The sequence below is a fragment of the Eucyclogobius newberryi genome, unplaced genomic scaffold, assembly GCF_026437365.1.
Source record: "Eucyclogobius newberryi isolate DKJ021-1_F unplaced genomic scaffold, fEucNew1.0.hap1 SCAF_2, whole genome shotgun sequence".
Classification (NCBI taxonomy): Eukaryota; Metazoa; Chordata; class Actinopteri; order Gobiiformes; family Gobiidae; genus Eucyclogobius; species Eucyclogobius newberryi.
Window position 1 is genome coordinate 22,092,899 of NW_027315834.1, and position 17,865 is coordinate 22,110,763.

At 39.8% G+C, this 17,865-nt stretch overlaps 1 protein-coding gene across 3 annotated transcripts; it reads left to right on the top strand.

Annotated features, from left to right (window-relative positions):
* The first annotated feature begins 230 nt into the window (after window positions 1–230).
* Window positions 231–17,031, top strand: erbin (erbb2 interacting protein). Of its 3 annotated transcripts, XM_072454479.1 has the most exons (25): window positions 231–424; window positions 527–644; window positions 2,690–2,768; window positions 2,859–2,948; window positions 3,068–3,124; window positions 4,258–4,321; window positions 4,453–4,527; window positions 5,192–5,336; window positions 5,543–5,615; window positions 5,985–6,114; window positions 6,192–6,307; window positions 6,410–6,479; window positions 6,906–7,005; window positions 7,511–7,632; window positions 7,712–7,867; window positions 9,529–9,702; window positions 9,771–9,885; window positions 9,964–10,144; window positions 10,212–11,673; window positions 11,982–12,125; window positions 12,721–12,777; window positions 13,487–13,654; window positions 13,741–13,833; window positions 14,391–14,465; window positions 14,540–17,031. In XM_072454479.1, exons 1-25 carry the CDS (start codon window positions 239–241, stop codon window positions 14,645–14,647), a joined length of 4,158 nt encoding a protein of 1,385 aa, XP_072310580.1. In that variant the 5' UTR covers window positions 231–238; the 3' UTR covers window positions 14,648–17,031. The 3 variants fall into 3 exon arrangements, with proteins under 3 accessions (XP_072310580.1, XP_072310581.1, XP_072310582.1); XM_072454480.1 differs by lacking the exon at window positions 11,982–12,125; XM_072454481.1 differs by lacking the exons at window positions 12,721–12,777; window positions 13,487–13,654; window positions 13,741–13,833; window positions 14,391–14,465; window positions 14,540–17,031 and adding an exon at window positions 12,560–12,664.
* The last annotated feature ends 834 nt before the right edge of the window (window positions 17,032–17,865 follow it).

A 17,865-nucleotide genomic window follows, 5' to 3' on the forward strand; every position in this document is an offset into this window, starting at 1 on the left:
GATTATTTTATCACAAAATGCATGTTTTTATAAATAAATACAAAATGGGGATGTGTTCTCCTACTTGGAACTGTAATGAGTGTGGCTGCACATCCTCTTTAAATGTACAGTCATGTGCAGATGACTGATGAGATGATGAAGCTATTTCATAAATATAAGCTGTCTTTCCCTCTTACCTGAATGATATTTGACCGGCTTTTTATTTTCTCTACCCTTATGTCTGCTTTAGTGCCTGAGTATGTCTAAGCGGAGTTTTTTTGTGCGGCTGGTGCCATGCCGCTGCCTGCGCGGTGAAGAGGAGACGATAACATCGCTGGACTACTCTCACTGCAGCCTGGAGACTGTTCCCAAGGAGATTTTTGGCTTTGAAAAGACCCTGCAAGAACTCTACCTCGATGCAAACCAGATTGAGGAGCTGCCCAAAGTAAACCTCAATCATTAATTTTGAATTTTATTTTAAATTCTAACTCAGTTAAACACCCAGCCAAATTCTTTGACCATTCATCTTCATCTCTCCCTCGTACAGCAACTGTTTAACTGCCAGTTACTCCATCGACTGAGCCTGCCAGATAATGACCTAACAGTGTTGCCAGCTGGGATAGCCAACCTCATCAATCTCAGGGAGCTCGACGTCAGCAAAAACAGTAAGAAATTGTATTATATTTGTATTTCAGAATGTGAACTGAGCTAAATTGGTTGGTTGCCCTGTTCAATTTGAATCATACTGGACATTCTGTTCTCATTCACATTCTCATTTTCCCGCTCCTAATAAATAAATAAATATATATATATAAATAAATATATATATATATATATATATATATAAAAAAAAATTAGGAGCGGGAAAATTAACATGTGTAAAATTAACATCAAAGCAGAATTTTTTTAAATAAATTGAGGATCCTCCCCCCTGCATGTTTACAGCGCACCCTGCTGCGTTTATCCCACTCTGCCGTATAAACCCCCCTCCCCATGTGTGCGTGCCTCGTGCTAGGGGTCCGTGATCCGCAGTGCGCAATAGGCACATATTTTTAAGCAGAACGATCTCCCGTTTGTATTAAAGCAGTCGTTTCGTGAGTCAGTCAAACACAACGCAGCAGATGAGCCTCTGTTAAAGACTCCACTGTCAATGATCCACTGTGACTTTATAACTTTGAGGCAGCACTTTGTTGCACCTGCTTCTGTTGAACAGAGGCTTATGGTAAAAGGACTTTCAACACCACATTTGTAGACCGCATGAAAAACCTAAAACACGATCTACAAAATGAATCGAGTAGGCTATGATATAAAATATTGATCATTTTATTTATTCATAGTCCTTTCCGTCTGCTTTGTCTATTCACACGCTCTGTCCTGGAGCAGTTCTCTGTGTGTCCGTGTGTCCGTGTGTGCGTGTCCGTGTGTGCGTGTCCGTGTGTGCGTGTCCGTGTGTGTCCACGTGTGCGTGTCCGCATGTTGTCCGCGTGTGCGTGTTGTCCGCGTGTGCGTGTTGTCCGCGTGTGCGTGTTGTCCGCGTGTGCGTGTTGTCCGCGTGTGCGTGTCCGTGTGTGTGTGCGCCCCGCCTCTCGCTTGGTGCACGCCCCTCTCAAACACAGAAGAGAAATTTTGAAGCTCAGAGAATATTTTCTGGCTCTGCACGTCGTCAAAGTTGTGTCGAGCACATAAGTGTTTTTGAGAAGAGAGACATATTATGCTTCATAGTCCGCGTGACTGTCAGGACGTGGCTGTGGTGCTGTTATAATGTAGTTTTTCAGTGCACATCTCTTACGAGACAGATTGAGACATATATGATGCGTATCGTGACAATAAGAATCATTACACCCTTAGCAAACACAGACTATTATGAACAGCTTTGTCACGGAAGACATGTTAATTCACCTCTTATTCAATGTTTAAGCAATCAATCACTAAATTTACAAGTTTTCAATTGCGATTAATCACTCTTAATTTTGGACCAATGTGCGTTTTATGATTGATACGTGGCAGGACTAATTGGCAGTCCACGCCACGACGAAATGAGACTCGGGATTTGGGCCAAAAAAATCGCCTATTCAACCTTTAATTTGTTGTTTTACACATTTGTGATCAAAATGTTTGATCAAGGAAACGGCCGAGACACTTTAAACTTTCCATGGAGTGAAGCCGGTTTATAATTAGTGCAAATCAGGACGAGTTCTGGGGAAAATGAAGCCGTAACTCTAAAACCAGCAGAATAACGACAACATTTCTTTACATACATGCTAGTGTTAGTTAGGCTCACTTTGATTGACATCGCCAGTGACATAAAGAGAAGTTTCAAAAGCAATGATCTGAAAGAAACCATTGGATTAACTGAAGTCTAATATTCACACTTGCACAGCCACCTTCACCACATCAGAATTTAAACTAAACCAGTATTAAACCAAAAACTAAATCTGGACTTGACCAGGTCTAAACAAGGACTCTTAACAGGACCAAACCAAGTCCACATAAGGACTCTTAATGGGCTCAATTTAGGATCAAATAAGAAAACGTTTCAGCGCATCCTGAAAGTATCTCTTGACTAAACGCCAAATGCTGTGGGCACAAACAATTGCCAATGCCAACCATCTACCTACTTGGTCCTTGTTTAAGTTTTGAATGTTCAGGTTTTCTATAACTAATAACTAGCACACAACTTGAGCCTACATTACTGTTGTGTGTTTTTCAGGTATACAGGAGTTTCCAGAGAACATCAAAAACTGCAAAGTCCTAACTGTTGTGGAAGCTAGTGTGAACCCAATATCAAAGTAAGTGTACTACGTGTACCCACAATTCACCAATACCAACTTTATTCATTTAGAAACTCTGAATTGGACATGACTTTTTGTTTTTGCCAGGCTCCCAGACGGTTTCACACAGCTCCTGAGTCTGACGCAGCTCTACCTGAATGATGCCTTTCTGGAGTTCTTACCGGCAAGCTTTGGCAGGTCCGTTCATGTCAACTTCGATATCTGATAGACCCGCCATTACAGCCTGTATTTTTGTGTTCCGTACCCCAGAAATCCAGGAACTTGCTTTTAACTGTGTGTTTTCTCTCTTACCAAAGGTTGACCAAACTTCAAATCCTAGAGCTGAGGGAAAATCAATTAAAGATGTTGCCAAAGTAAGTCATGTGTCCACTGTAAATACTTAAAGTCTAATAAACAAATGAACGGAACATTCTGTCTGAAAATCACATCCCTCACTTTAAACCAGCTCTTCTACATCTTGTCTGCACTCATTCCTCCCTTTTTGCTGTACATTCACTCCCCACACCTTTGCTAGTATTAAATTTCACACCATTACATAAGAGACATCTTTTTTCTGCTGCTTTCTCTGATCGTTTTTTATAACCCTACTCCGGTTGTTTGTCTGTGTAGAAAGGGCACAAGATTGTTAATTATTACTTTTGAATAGATTTTTTTTTAAAACAATACAATAGGGCTGTCACTAACGATTATTTAGTATTATTTTTGGTCTAATAGCTTCTGTATGTTGTGGTGAAGTGACCCGTGCTCAAAAGGTCATGTGTCCTTTTTTGCTATGTTTTAGTGCCCTTCCCATGTTGCTAAAATTTCATTTTCGATTCCAAGTTATATACTCAATTCTCAATACACATTTCAGTATCACACAAAAAATGCTCTTTTAGATAATTTTCAACACAAAACGATAGTATTTTCTTCATTAAACAATGTGGTCTCATCATTTTTGATAAACCCCAAGATAATTTTAAAACTGCTCACGAATGTAAACTGTCTTTTAAAAATATATATTTTTGTATCGATGTATATATTTTTGTATTTTCAAATGAGTATCTAGTTTCGACACTAGTTTTAGAATCTGATGTTAAATACTTGCCAACCCTACTGCATGTATGTTTAGTGACATGGACCAGGAAAAAGGGATTAAATGGACTTAAGTGTTTTGTATTTTGTACACTAGCTGGTACACTTCATTATTACCTTGTTTGGGCCACTTGTCCTCTTGCAAATTTTGAGGTAAGAATGTGACAAAGCCGACTAATCCTCAGTGCAGTGCTTTTATACTCCAATTCCCGCAAAATAAACAAAGGGCTTAACATATTCTCACTTTGCACCATTTAATTACTTGACCAGCAATACACATACTTACTATATCATTATGACTAAAACTGCATAGAATTTCACCACATGCGACTTTAAATATGGATTATTCGCAGTGGGTTCGGTTCACCTTGTCAGTTTTGTTAAATTCTTGTGCTTTTTTTTGTGTTGACAGAAGCATGCAGAAGCTCACACAGCTGGAGAGGCTCGACCTGGGAAGTAACGAATTCACTGAAGTGGTGAGTTTCTGACCTCGGGCGTCTCATCCTCTCTTAGTTTTACGCTTAATGACTTGATGTATAGAAATATGAATGTGTATAATGTCTAATGAAGTGTTTGTGCCTTAAATTGTCTCTTAACTCTTTGACAGCCTGAAGTGTTGGAGCAGCTGACTTCAATCAAGGAGCTTTGGATGGATGGAAATAGACTGACATTTTTACCTGGGGTATTTTCAGTTTATTGCAGTTATATCATGTTATGAAATGTACAACATTTAGAAGGATTTGTATTTCAAACTAAGGCAAAAATCCCAAATACACCTGTGTGAAACTTTCCCCCAACTCTGTATTATCCAGAATAATTCACTTTAGCATCTTAGTGTCTCGGGTACTGTTTTATTGAGGCTTTTTAACGTCCCATATTATGCTATGCTGACACGCAGAAGTAACCCCAGTCTCTAGGAAGTTTTCATATATGTTTTTTAAATACTCTTTCTCTGGAGTGGGATTATTTCAGCTCTCAATCATTGCATATGTAACTAATAATAATCAACCTTTATGCTAGTTACTGCTGTTTTGCCTTATTTAACATCTCATTGTTGCCAGCATTAAAAGAGTATTAAAAATGTAAAATACCAATGCAAAGTTCTTGAACAACTGCCACATAGTTATGGGCATAGGCTTCATCCACAAGTGATCTTTAAGTAGATCACACTAAAACTATTTTTTAATGTGGGGACAAAATGATCAAGCGATCGGCGATTGTTTCTATTAGTTAATTTTATATATCTATTTGTAAAATAAACACCACATCATAAACCTCTCCTATGAAATATCCCTATGTCAACATTTTGTTAATCCCTGGACAATTATAAACTTTTCTGTTGCCAGATGCTGGGAATGCTAAAACAACTGACATATCTCGATGTGTCCAAGAACAACCTAGAGATGGTTGATGAGCAAATATCTGGATGTGACAATCTGCAGGACCTCCTGATTTCAAACAATGCCCTCGTCCAACTTCCAGGATCAATTGGTAAATTCATACACACACATGCGTCACCATTCGGTTATGATAATTTTATATTTTTCAATCCAACATTGTATATACAATGTGCATTTATTTGTTTTAAACATTGGAACCTCAGTTTATATAAATGCAATGAATATTCGTTTTGTTGATAATCTATAAACTGCTCCGAGCAGGCGAGAGCGTCTCTGACTGTCTTTTCTGTGCTCCAGGCTCGCTAAAGCAATTAACTGCATTGAAAGTGGATGAGAACCAGCTCGTGCAACTACCAGACTCTGTTGGGGGGTAAGCAACTGAAAAAATATAAATATAAATATATATATATAACACAATCACTATTGTACAGAAAATCACAAAATATTACATAAAAACATAAAAATTCTCATGAATCATTTTTGTAATTTAGCTTCAATTATTTGCCATTTTGTTGTTACACATCTAACTGGTGTTTTAAAAACGCAATTATGAACCCACATGTCCCCTTTATGTATGATATATTACTTTCACACATATTATGTTAAAAGCCTGTGGTTTATTTTAATCCCATTCATGGATTTACATTTAAGCTTGCTAATTTTGTTCTATTTGTTGTTATTATTTTACCCGTCTTATTTTTCCCGCTGTCCTGTGCTCAAAGTGCTTGTTGTTCCTCAGGATGGTGTCTCTGGAAGAACTGGACTGTAGTTTTAATGAGCTTGAAAGCTTGCCCTCCACCATTGGCCAATGTGTCAGCATCCGCACCTTTGCAGCAGATCATAACTTCCTCAGCCAGCTTCCCCCTGAGGTGACTATTTCTGCAGTGTCTCTGAGTGTGATGGAAGCTTCACCTCTAACTCTGAGCGATTTTCCTCTTCCTCTCAGATGGGGAACTGGAGTAATGCAACGGTACTATTCCTCCATTCAAACAAATTAGAGTCTTTGCCAGAGGAGATGGGTGACATGCAGAGGTTGAAGGTTGTTAATCTTAGTAACAACAAGTGAGTAAACTGTGCATCCAGTGTAATCGGTCTAACTGGACTTGACCAGCATGTATTGTTGTTGATGATGATACAACTGTACCCTTGTACCTTTTGTTACAGGTTAAAAAATATTCCATATAGTTTCACTAAACTGAACCAGATGACTGCCATGTGGCTCTCTGAAAATCAGGTAATCCATATATCCTGCTCTTTGTTCCCAACGTTAAGTATTTATACGTCAGTGGGCATTTTGACATGCGGCTGAACTGCACACTTTGTTCACTGACCTCAAGGCTATCACAAGTTACTCTGTAAATGGATGCGGCGAGGAAGGAAAACACATTTAAAATGCAGTAAACCACTTCCCCAATATCTGATTAAAATGTGCCAAATGACAAAGCCTGTGTGACACGCTGAAGTGAACACAGACCTCCATTACATTAATAGAGGACACACATTCTGTCTCTTTTACCTAAATGGGTCACACATGGGTTATGCAATTCATCTGGGTTGTGAAACCCTTCATATGTGACCATTGAATCACTTCATTTGATGCTTTATTAATTTATTTTTAGTTTTGGCTTCTGGATAATACTCACTATCCTTTTTTTTACAGTCGAAGGCCTTGATTCCACTTCAGAAAGAAGAAGATCCCGAGACGCACAAGATTGTCCTGACAAATTACATGTTTCCTCAGCAGACCAAGGCTGAGGATTGTAAGTTATTGTTCTATGCACATTCACACTGGCTGCATTTCTCCACTAAAACACCACAAGTATTCTTTTCTTGGCTGAAAATTTGACTTGCATGTGACCTACAAGTGTCCCTTAGTGCATATTTTATAAGTGACCCTGTTACTTGAGACGCGAGAAACACTAGTGTTCGTCTAACCTCTTGTAGAGCAAATGTTTGGTTTCTTATTCCACTTGACTGCTTCTTTTGACCTTACAATTTCATTTGACTGTCATGAAGATATATACAGTAGATATTATATTATGTATCTGGTACAGTATGAATCTAGAAATTACATATTTAAAAAATGAACAATTATTCAGTGTAATTTATGAATTGACAGTAAGAAAAGCTTTGTTTACACATGTGGTACATTTTAGGACACTATAAGTCTTTACAGTGATGTTTTTGTGCCCTCTTGTGGTTAAAAATGTAATGACGATCTGCTTTCCTGAAACTACCTGTTTTTGATTTCAACTGATGTTTCAGACATCCCCAGCTCTGATTCCGAGAGCTTCAACCCAGCTTTATGGGAAGAGCAACGCAAGCATCGAGCTCAGGTGGCGTTTGAGTGTGACGAGGATAAGGACGAGAGAGAAACTCCACCAAGGGTTTGTATTGATCCACATTAATGCCATGTTGAGTGTATACTATCAAATATTAAAAACAATTAAAATATTTGTTTCATAGGAGGGAAACCTGAAGCGATATCCTACACCCTACCCAGATGAGCTGAAAAACATGGTGAAGACGGCTCAATCTGTGGCACACCGACTGAAGGAGGAGGAATCAAGTGACAAACATATGGAGAGGAACCACATAGGACTGCAGGACGTGGGAGTCAAGGTCCGCTTAAGAATTTTATCAATCTCATTTGTTACAAGTGTTTTGCTGTGGTCACCTGGCTCATGACAGATTGATGTGTGTATCACTCTGAATAGTTCTTCACATCACTCAAACTGGACAGGCCCTCGCCAAAAGCAGTCGGGAAAAGGCGTAACGCCGTGTTGAATATTTGAATCCGATTGATGTCTCCGCTTGTCCCGCAGTTGTGACACTATGACCAAACAGTTGTTTAGTTCAGTCAGAGGAATGCACAGACTTCTTCCTCGTCCTCAAATACACAAAGTGCTTCTATGTGCATATTTAAAAAAAATCAAAATAGTCTGTAAATCGGCTAAAATAGGCCAAATTATGTCTGTCATCGTTGCCATATTTGTTTAGGTTTGTCTTTTTTCTTCCGCCCAAACTACTGTGCTCAAACGGTGAGGCCAGGTTTGAGGAGTACTCCATTTTGTTACTCGTGTTTTGTATTTCCTGTTACTTAAGCTCACAAATGCAGTGAAGTAAAAGGCAAGGCAAGGCAAGGCAAGTTTATTTGTAGAGCACATTTCATACACAAGGCAATTCAAAGTGCTTCACACAGCAGGAAAAATGCATTCAAATCACAAAAAAATTACAGAAATACAATAAAATTTACTAAATTAAAAATTATCAATCCAACTGATTTTCTAAACTAATAAAATCACAAACAAAAAAGAAGAGTGCAAAGATAAAAATTAACTACAATAAAATTAACTAAATTAAAAATTATCAATCCAACTGATTTTCTAAACTAATAAAATCACAAACAAAAGAGAAGTTAAAATTATTCATTGTAAAATGTACTTGAGTAAAACAAAACAAAAATTGGTATTTCTACCTTTTACAGTACTTTATTTTCCATCATTGGTGTTGAGGAATACCAATAATATTTCCCAATTCCAATCTGCTCCTTTGAGGATAGTAGGAGTAGGAGAAGAGAGGGGTCAAAGAGGTTTTATTTGTCATTAAAAATAATCCATCATTGGAACAAATAAGTTGTATCTTAGGCCCTTATTATTTACAAATCCATCCTCAGACCAAAACAAAGGGCTAATCGTTGCTCGATGACTCATTAGGGTCATAAACGATGATACAGAATATGACTCAGGTCACACCGTAGGGTAGATCAGTGAACTTAAAGGCGCAATGGACGATTTTTCGGCGATTTGAGAACTCAGGCGGAAGTGCTTCCGCCTTTTGTCCCGTACACTGAGTGAACTATATTATGATAGATCAATGCGCTTAGACACGCGGAACCGTGCTGCTCTCATGGGGACGAGCCTCATGGGGACGAGCTGCAGGTGAGCGGTAGGTGCGTTTTATGATTAATACGTGGCAGGACTAATCGGCAGTCCACGCCACGAGGAAATAATACTCAGATTTGGGCCAAAAAAATCGTCCATTCAACCTTTAACTAATAACAGATATCTCTTACTGTAAACAACTACAGGGTGGTGTGTTAGTGTCAGTGTAGTTAACTCTAATTCACTCTTTAAACCTTTTCCATCTTACTGAACCAAACCGTCTTTTGCCAGCCTCAAATTGATTTTAATTCAATTCTTTCATTTTCTGTTTGATGGATTTTTACCAAGTTTCTGGCCATATTTACTTTGCTTATACGTGTTTCTTTTGTGTGTGTGAAGGTGATTGAGGCCCCTTGTCCGAATGGTATGATTGCAGTGCAGGAACAAACCTCTCCCAGCACATATCATGAAGATGTGTCCACACCAGATGACAATTCAGAATCCTATACATCAAACCGAGGTCAATTTAAATCTTCTGAAGCTTCACTGACAAACCACGAAGATACCCTGGAGGTAAAAAACAAAGAATGCAATAAAAAGCACACAATACTTTGAAACTAACTGTGTCATATTGTCTCTAGGATTCTGAGGAGCTTTTTGATGAAGAGGAGATGAAAATTGCAGAGATGAGACCCCCACTTATTGAAATTTCTATAAACCAACCAAAAGTGGTGACATTAAGTAAGGATAAAAAAGGTATGGCTGTAATGGATGGATGTATCTAGAAGATTACAGCCAAACTGCCATTGGATAACTGTCATGTATGGTTCATAGATGACTCCAGGGATGCTGACTCTCTTCTGGATGACACCGTCGCCAACAGCAACCAGAACAACAGCAATTGTTCATCACCTTCGCGCATGTCAGACTCGGTCTCTCTGACCACAGACAGCAGTCAGGACAACTCTCTTTGCACGCCGGAACGAGAAGCTAAGATGGCTTTTCTACCAAAACTGTAGGTCGTGGAGAGGATAGAAATTCTTCTACATTTGGTCAAAGTAATTATGACGTTTTCTTTTCAGGCGGGAAGATGAGAACATGAACCAACCCACAGAAACTACACCATTTCTCCACAATGGCAACGGCTCAGAAACATCTCTCCCTGCGCTTTTGAAAACTCCGCCAACCCAGCCACAGAAAGCAGGAGACTACGATCTGTCGGTGGAAGCCAGACTCACCATTATTGAGAAGGAAATGAATAACGGCTTGCGGGACACATACAACAAGTGGGACCAGATCAATATGAATATCTCCACCACTAATAACATTGTTAAGCTGGATGAGTTGGAAACGGGCAGGAATTGGCATGCGCAGGAGGATATTCACACTGTGCATGGTTCTAGAAACAACAACGTGGACTTTTTGCAGAACGGAAACCAGCAGGTCATGGATGGTCTCCCGTTGAGGGCTGATGCGGGTTCTGCAGTCGGCAGTGACATGTCTCGCAGCACAGAGGAATTGTCCCCAGAAAAACGCTGCTATCCCCCTCAGGTGATGAAGTACCACAGCATCACCAACATAGAGGCGGGCGGCATGAAGCTTTACGCCGTTGATGGAGACGGCGACCGCTACGATGGCCCGGCAGTGAGCAGGGTGTCGGGGGCCGGCTCGGGGGCTCAGGGTCAGAGCATCGTGAGGAGTAAATCTGCCTCGCTGCTTAATGACCAGTCTCTCCAGGTCTACCCCAATGCTTCAGTGTCCTCCTCTGACCTGCTGTCTTCATCTAAACCCTGTGCCAGCTCCAGCAGGTACCCAGTGTCTTCCAGCATGGCCATGGGTGCCCCCCCTCCTCAGTACAATGTGCAGTATACAAGCAGTGCGGTGCCAAAAGACGGCATGTGGGGTCAAAGGCAACCAAATGCCTCTGGCATGCCTCCAGAGCATCAAGGCTATTTACCTCCCCCACCTCATTCTTTAGCCAACACAAACTACTCCAATCGCAATCAGGTGCCTCCCTACCCCCTGCAGACCCAGCACAAGGTACCCCCCATGGCATCCAAACTCCCCGGGGACATGTGGCCCAAAGACAGACTTCCAGCTGCAGGTGGACAGCCAAGGAGCAGCACCCTACAGCGACAAAGCAGCAGTGCCTCTACTCTGTCCACAGGTGACCCTAGGCGGCCACAGTTGCCTGAGGGAGACTATATGACCTACAGAGATATTCACACAACACTCGCCAGGGGCCCTCTGGCAATGAGCCATGCCATGCAGAGGCCCTTTTCTGCCCGCACTTACAGCATAGATGCCCCTGGAGGTGCTAGACCATACAGTGCCAGACCACAGCCTCATGAGCTTCCAGAGAGGACCATGTCCGTGAGTGACTTCAACTACCAGCACAGCAGCCCCAGCAAAGGGCCCAACACCAGAGTCAAGTCGGAGCACTCTCTTCTGGACGGTCCAGTGGCTGGGTCTGGACCAGGTCGGGTGCCAGTGGACTGGAGGGATCAAGTGATGCGGCATATTGAAGCCAAGAAAATGGAAAAGGTAAATACTATTCTGTGCTGTACTACTATTATAATACTATTGTCAGAGGCATTTGAAAGTGTTTACTGTTAGCATTAGGACCGTTCATGAACACACACAAAAGATGAAGAATAGTTTAACTTTTGTCTCAATTTCAAGTCTTCTATCCAACACTACTAACATAAAATGTATTCTGTGCTAACTACTTCACATATTCAAGAGCATGTTTGTCTTTGTTTTGTTATTGTTTCATTATTTCTGTCTTAAATGTTTTTGTCATCACATTTGAAATGCGTTGCTTGAGCACTCCATGTGGTTCCTCTGTTCAGAGCATGCTGTCTCGCTCCTATAATTCCAATAATGCTCCACTGAGCTGGTCTCACTACAGCAGCTGTAGGGATTTGCATGCAAGCCAAGGCTCTCTGGTCTTAAGTGCCAGAGATGGACCCGCCTACACCGCTCTGGGCCCTTGTGTGAGTACTGCCTGTAGTCTAGCTAACTGCTCATACTAAGCCAGCTCCTGATAGTTTCACATCCTTTAGACCATGAGGAAATGTCTGTTTCCTTCTGACCCTGATGTTGAAGTGATCACTGACAAAGTCACACTTCCCTTGTTCTTCTGTAGAGTGTCCTGTGACATCTGAAATGCTTCCTCTGGTGTATTTCTCCAGCCTTTCTGAGTGTTGATGTTTTCTGTAGTTTTAGTTTTATTGTGTGTTGTGGAGGTAAGTTTTGTACCATCTTGATATTGCTGCCACAAAAGGTATGCACAAACCAGTCAGCTCAGCATGGTACAAGACCTTCGGTCATGTTTGTGGTGTGCATTTTCCCCTAATCTACTTAATACTATTCCATAAACATTTTTCTTATTTTAATCTTTATTTCATTATATTCACTTCATCTTCAGAGGTCATTCATAATCTCTAAAGGTGTGTATGGGGGCTAAAGGTAAGCAGACTTAGTATGTAAGGTGTTGTTGTGTTGCTCATTCCTATTTAAAAAAAACAACAACACCACCAAATTGTCATCAGGATCTGTATTTTATTATGTTTATCTATTGCCTTTCAGGATGACGTGTTTGTTCCCCAAAGTCAGCAGAGCTTCACCCTGGACCCCCACAGAAAAGTATGTGAAACAAATGAGACTGAAACTACACGTGACCCCTTCCCTCAGACTATATTTAATGCAAATGATGAACTTCTAAAATGAATATTGTTAAAATGTAGATTTGTGTTGTAATACAATAAGTTCTTCGGTCTAATCACTAAGGGAAATAATCCGGTTCAACATTTATGAATTTTCTTTTTCAATATTTCATGTTAGAATCCAACATTAGTCAGGGGAAAATGGCTCTTGTCATGAGCATGAACTCAGCCCATTAAATGGGACGATTTTTCGGCGATTTGAGAACGCAGGCGGAAGTGCGCATGCGCACTCCCCCGTGCGGACTGATACAACACACACATGCGTTTGTTGACCGCATCGCATCTCTCGTCTCCCGTAGATTTCCGTCTTCTTCGGAGTCAGCTCTAACAGTCTTTCTCCGTCTTCATTTTGTCCCATACACTGAGGGAACTATATTATGATAGATCAATGCGCTTAGACACGCGGACACATGGGGACGAGCCACACGCGGCTGCAGGACTAATCGGCAGTCCACGTCACGAGGAAATAAGACTCAGATTCTGTCCATTCAACCTTTAACTTCAAATGTACATTCTTACATCATAACTGGAAACATTAGGCTGTGCTCTCTTTCTGGGGTTGTTGCTCAAAGGGGACATTATAATGTAAATATGCAAGTGCTGCTTGGTCTAATCCTGGATGTCTCTAGGTGCCTTTGGTTAATGGTCAGGTGGGACCATCTGGTCGTCCTCAGATGAGCCAGTCGACAGTGGCTCGTCACCCTTCAAGAGAGCAGCTCATCGATTTCTTAATGCTCAAGGTTTCACACCAGCCACAAGGACACCCGCGTATTCCCCATGAAACTTTGCACCAAGAGGTTTTTGTTTTTTGCCAATTGATGTTTTATAATAAGAAACTTATCACATAATTACTGTGTAAATTATAATGCTGTGTCGCCTTCAGATTCATGTGAAAGTGGAGAAGAATCCCGAGTTGGGCTTCAGCATATCCGGAGGAGTCGGTGGTCGAGGAAATCCATTTCGTCCAGATGACAATGTAAATTCACATGTATGCACTCACTGTGACCCCGAAATACCATTGTCCTCATTCATTACATTTTAATCGCCAACCAAATGAAATAAGCAACTTTTTATTGCGGAGAAGGGACAAGAGAGGGAGCACAGAGAGCGCTCTGGTCAGGTGAGAAGATGAGTCCAGGAGGGGTCTCATCACACCGGCCCGTATCCAAGCTGTCGACAAAAATATAGTATCGCTGTTTTGAGATGCAAGTTTTAGTTGGTGGTTGATTTTTCAGTCCATTCACATTGAATAGTATTATCAGGATTGTTCCCCTCACCAGAACAACTCTGTAGGTGAGAATGTGTCATGAACGAGGCTTAATACATTTAAAGATCCCAGGCCCAGGGTTGGCAAAGATAAATGCATCTATCTTACTTAATCTGCTCATCCTTTCATGAAATTAATGTGTTTTCATACATCTCATACATTTCATACAACACTCATGTCTAAGGTTTTACACATTTCCTCTAATGTGCTGTGTGTAAATATCATACAATACTTAATGTTGTTTGTTTATCTCTCCTCCTACTTAGGGTATTTTTGTGACAAGGGTTCAACCAGAAGGACCGGCTTCCAAGATTCTTCAGCCAGGGGATAAAATACTCCAGGTAATTCCGTACTGCACATGCTGGATATAATTAGCAGTGCATTTGGCTTAACTATGTCGCGTCTTTTCTTGTAGGCAAATGGCTACAACTTTGTGAACATTGACCATGGAAATGCAGTGTCCCTCCTGAAGACTTTTCCTAACACTGTGGAATTGACTATTATCAGAGAGATGCAAGCATAGACTTTTTTTTTTTAATCTTATCTTATCACTATGAAAATGGAGAAGACAGCGTAATATTGGCATCAATATTTTTATACGTTTAACAGCCTGGTTCTAGATACTTTGGACTATTTATAGTAGCTTTTAAACAGCCTTGATTTGATGGGAAAACCACTGGATGTAGTGGATAAAGTGAGAATGAGAGAACTGCAAGTATCAGACTTTAAAGGCCATCACTGTGGTATATATATATAATGATATTTTTTTAAACAAAAAGAGGTAAAATATGAATTGATGAAAGGCAAATAGTTACTGTGGTCTCTGTACAGACATGTGTTCTGCTCTTGTTTTCATCCCATCTTTGCATGATATGACTTAAATCTGACCACTAGAGAGCCGGAGTGCCCTCTTTTTTACTTCACTTTGCCACTATTTTACTTTTTAATTTAACAATGGGAATTTTTTTGGTCGGCCGCACAGCAATCCGCAAAGGACAGTGTTATGTGCATTTTATGTGAAATCGAAATGTAGAACAAGGTGGTGTTGGGAGATTGTGAGGAGAAGAAATCATCCACCTTCATCATCAAATATGTGATCACGTTTGGTCCTCGGTGAATCCTCATCATCCGCTCAACATCGGCTGGACCGCCTTCCTGGGCTGCTACTGTGCGCGGACAGAGTTTGTCAGAGAATAAGTCAAAACATGGTACAAAAAGTGCGTGAGGAGTATCCTGGCTGTGAGCTCTTACTAAGGCGAGAACAATGGGATGGAATTCAAATATCTGTGAAAACTGAGAGGTTTGATTTTGCTTGTTTGGCCGTGTTTTAGTTCCGTCGGATGTGTTTTATTATCAAATAGACAAAATGTGGCGGTTATGCTAGTTAACCAAAGCGAGCCAGAAAGTAGTAAAAAAAGAAAATAAAAAGACACAAAAATCAAGCTTTGTATGAGATTACAACAAGAACAAGCTACATTATTTTCAAGGGCTTCATGTTTCGGGCAGTTTAGGCCATTTGTTGGTATGCTTTTTCGTTTTCTTTCTTTTTTAAACCATATCATTTTGACATAGGAGATTACCACGCTCTGCCTTGTATCTATCTTTACTCATCACTTTAAAGCACTGTTATGTTTTTTTTTTGTTTGCTGTTTTGCTGTACAGAGAAATGGAGCTTGGGAGATAAAAAAAAGAGTACGTGCCATAGACCTTGAGCTGTTCGAAAGCGGGGCCGATCGACCCCAGAAATCAAGCAATACTCACGTTTCACATATACATTCTAAGCACTGGTTTAAAAGCAATATGTAAAGTCTTTTTATTATGACCATTCACACAGCCGATCACATTTTGAAAACATAACCTTTTATCGAGACCTGATTTTAAATGTGTTTTTAATTTTTCTGCGATGAGATAGCACTGACGATGTTTGACAAAGTGCTAAATGATACGATAATGTGCATTGTGTTAAAGTGAATGTTTGGGTCATTTTCCCCATGCGGTTCACGGCTGATGTTCAGTAGAACTAACGGCTGCGACTAAACCGTCCTGGGTAACAAAATATGTCTGTTTTAAAGGTGATATTAAGTCCTTTTGATGTGATTTTAAAATTTTATTTTATATATTGTGTCAGTTGCATGAATTACAAATATTTATACACACATGGAATTTCTATGGGAATGTTTTTAGAAACCATGGAAATTAAAGTTATCCACAAAGGCCCTATCTAAATAACTGAAAATTATTTAAATTGAATACCAAATCAGCCGTGTAGTTTAAAAAGTCCTTTATCCATGTCCTTCCATACCAGCATTTTCGTAGTAGTAGTTTTAGCCGCGCTCTCACAAGTTTGACCTGCAGCGCTGTTGATCTAAAACAAACAAAATGAAGACACTGTGGAAAATTGACAAACAAAATGTTTTATTTAGCATTTGGAAAAGGTAGCTTACTTAACTGATGTTGAAATTGTTTACCCAAAAATGTTTTTCACCATCACTAAACGGTGTATTTCTCAAATGGTATCGTCTATGTTGTGTACTTCTTTGTTTTGTTTTTGTTCTACACATTGGAAAAGCTGACAATCTACGGAGATCAAAATCACTCAACATTCATGTAGGTGTGTCTTAACGCTTCTTTGTTTTGTATTTTAATTTATTTAGTGGTCTTGAGACGTTACTAATCCAATTGTACATTGAAAATTCAAAAACGAAGAAGATCTAATAATGCATTAGTGACTTTCGATTGTAAAACCAGCAATAGATTAAAATGCAGAGGCACCTGTTTTAATGTAAAAGTGTGTCTAGCCACATCCACCGTGAGTGAAATGATATGCATTTATCAACATTCCAGATTTTGTACATAATTACTTGTTCGAGAATTAACCTGTGGAAAATAAAAGAAAAAGCTCTTAAATGGTGCATTTTTGTGTTCTAGTGGCCGGTCCACGATAATACTGTTGCTTATGTTTTGTTTAAAGGTACACTGTGTAACTTTTCTAGTAGAGGAGGGGCCACCGTCTTATCGCCATGGTGATGTTATTGCTGTGCCTGGAGTGTTTGTCACAAGACTTAAGTTACAGCGGTTTTAGCCAATGAAAACCACTCATACATGTGATAATAGAGCTTGGTTTTAAGACATTTACATACATGCTACTTCATATTTTACTGTATGTATTTATTTAGTAGGGCATTACGATAACATTGAGCAGCTTTGGTGAAGGCAGAATCATGATTTTTAGAATTTACTGGTCAAATACTTAAAGAAATGCTGACCCGGTAATAATTTTTTTCTTTTGACCAACTAAGGATAATCTCTGAGGTTATTTGGAATGTATTTTTTCCATTCTTTGTAATTGATAAGCAAACTAACTGACATGTCTATCCTTTTTTTGCTCATTTCTATTATAAATACTTGAAGCCAATACATTTAGATTTGGTGTCAGTTAATCGTTGAACATAATGGTTTACTTCCTGCTTTTGCCTGCAGTCCCCTTCATTTTGGAATTGTGCACAGACAATGTTCTGAGCAGAGGGCTAGTATGAATTACTACTGTGAAAATATCTGTTCAAGCTACAGATAATCACACAGGGAGTTGTCCACAAGGGGACACTGTTGTTTAATAACCCGGGCCAAGAATATAAGAAAACTCAAATCAGGAGTTATTAAATAGGCTGAACTATGAAAAATGGGTTTCTACACTATACAACCAACTCCAAGTTAAAACTATTTTGGCTGAAAATGAAGAAG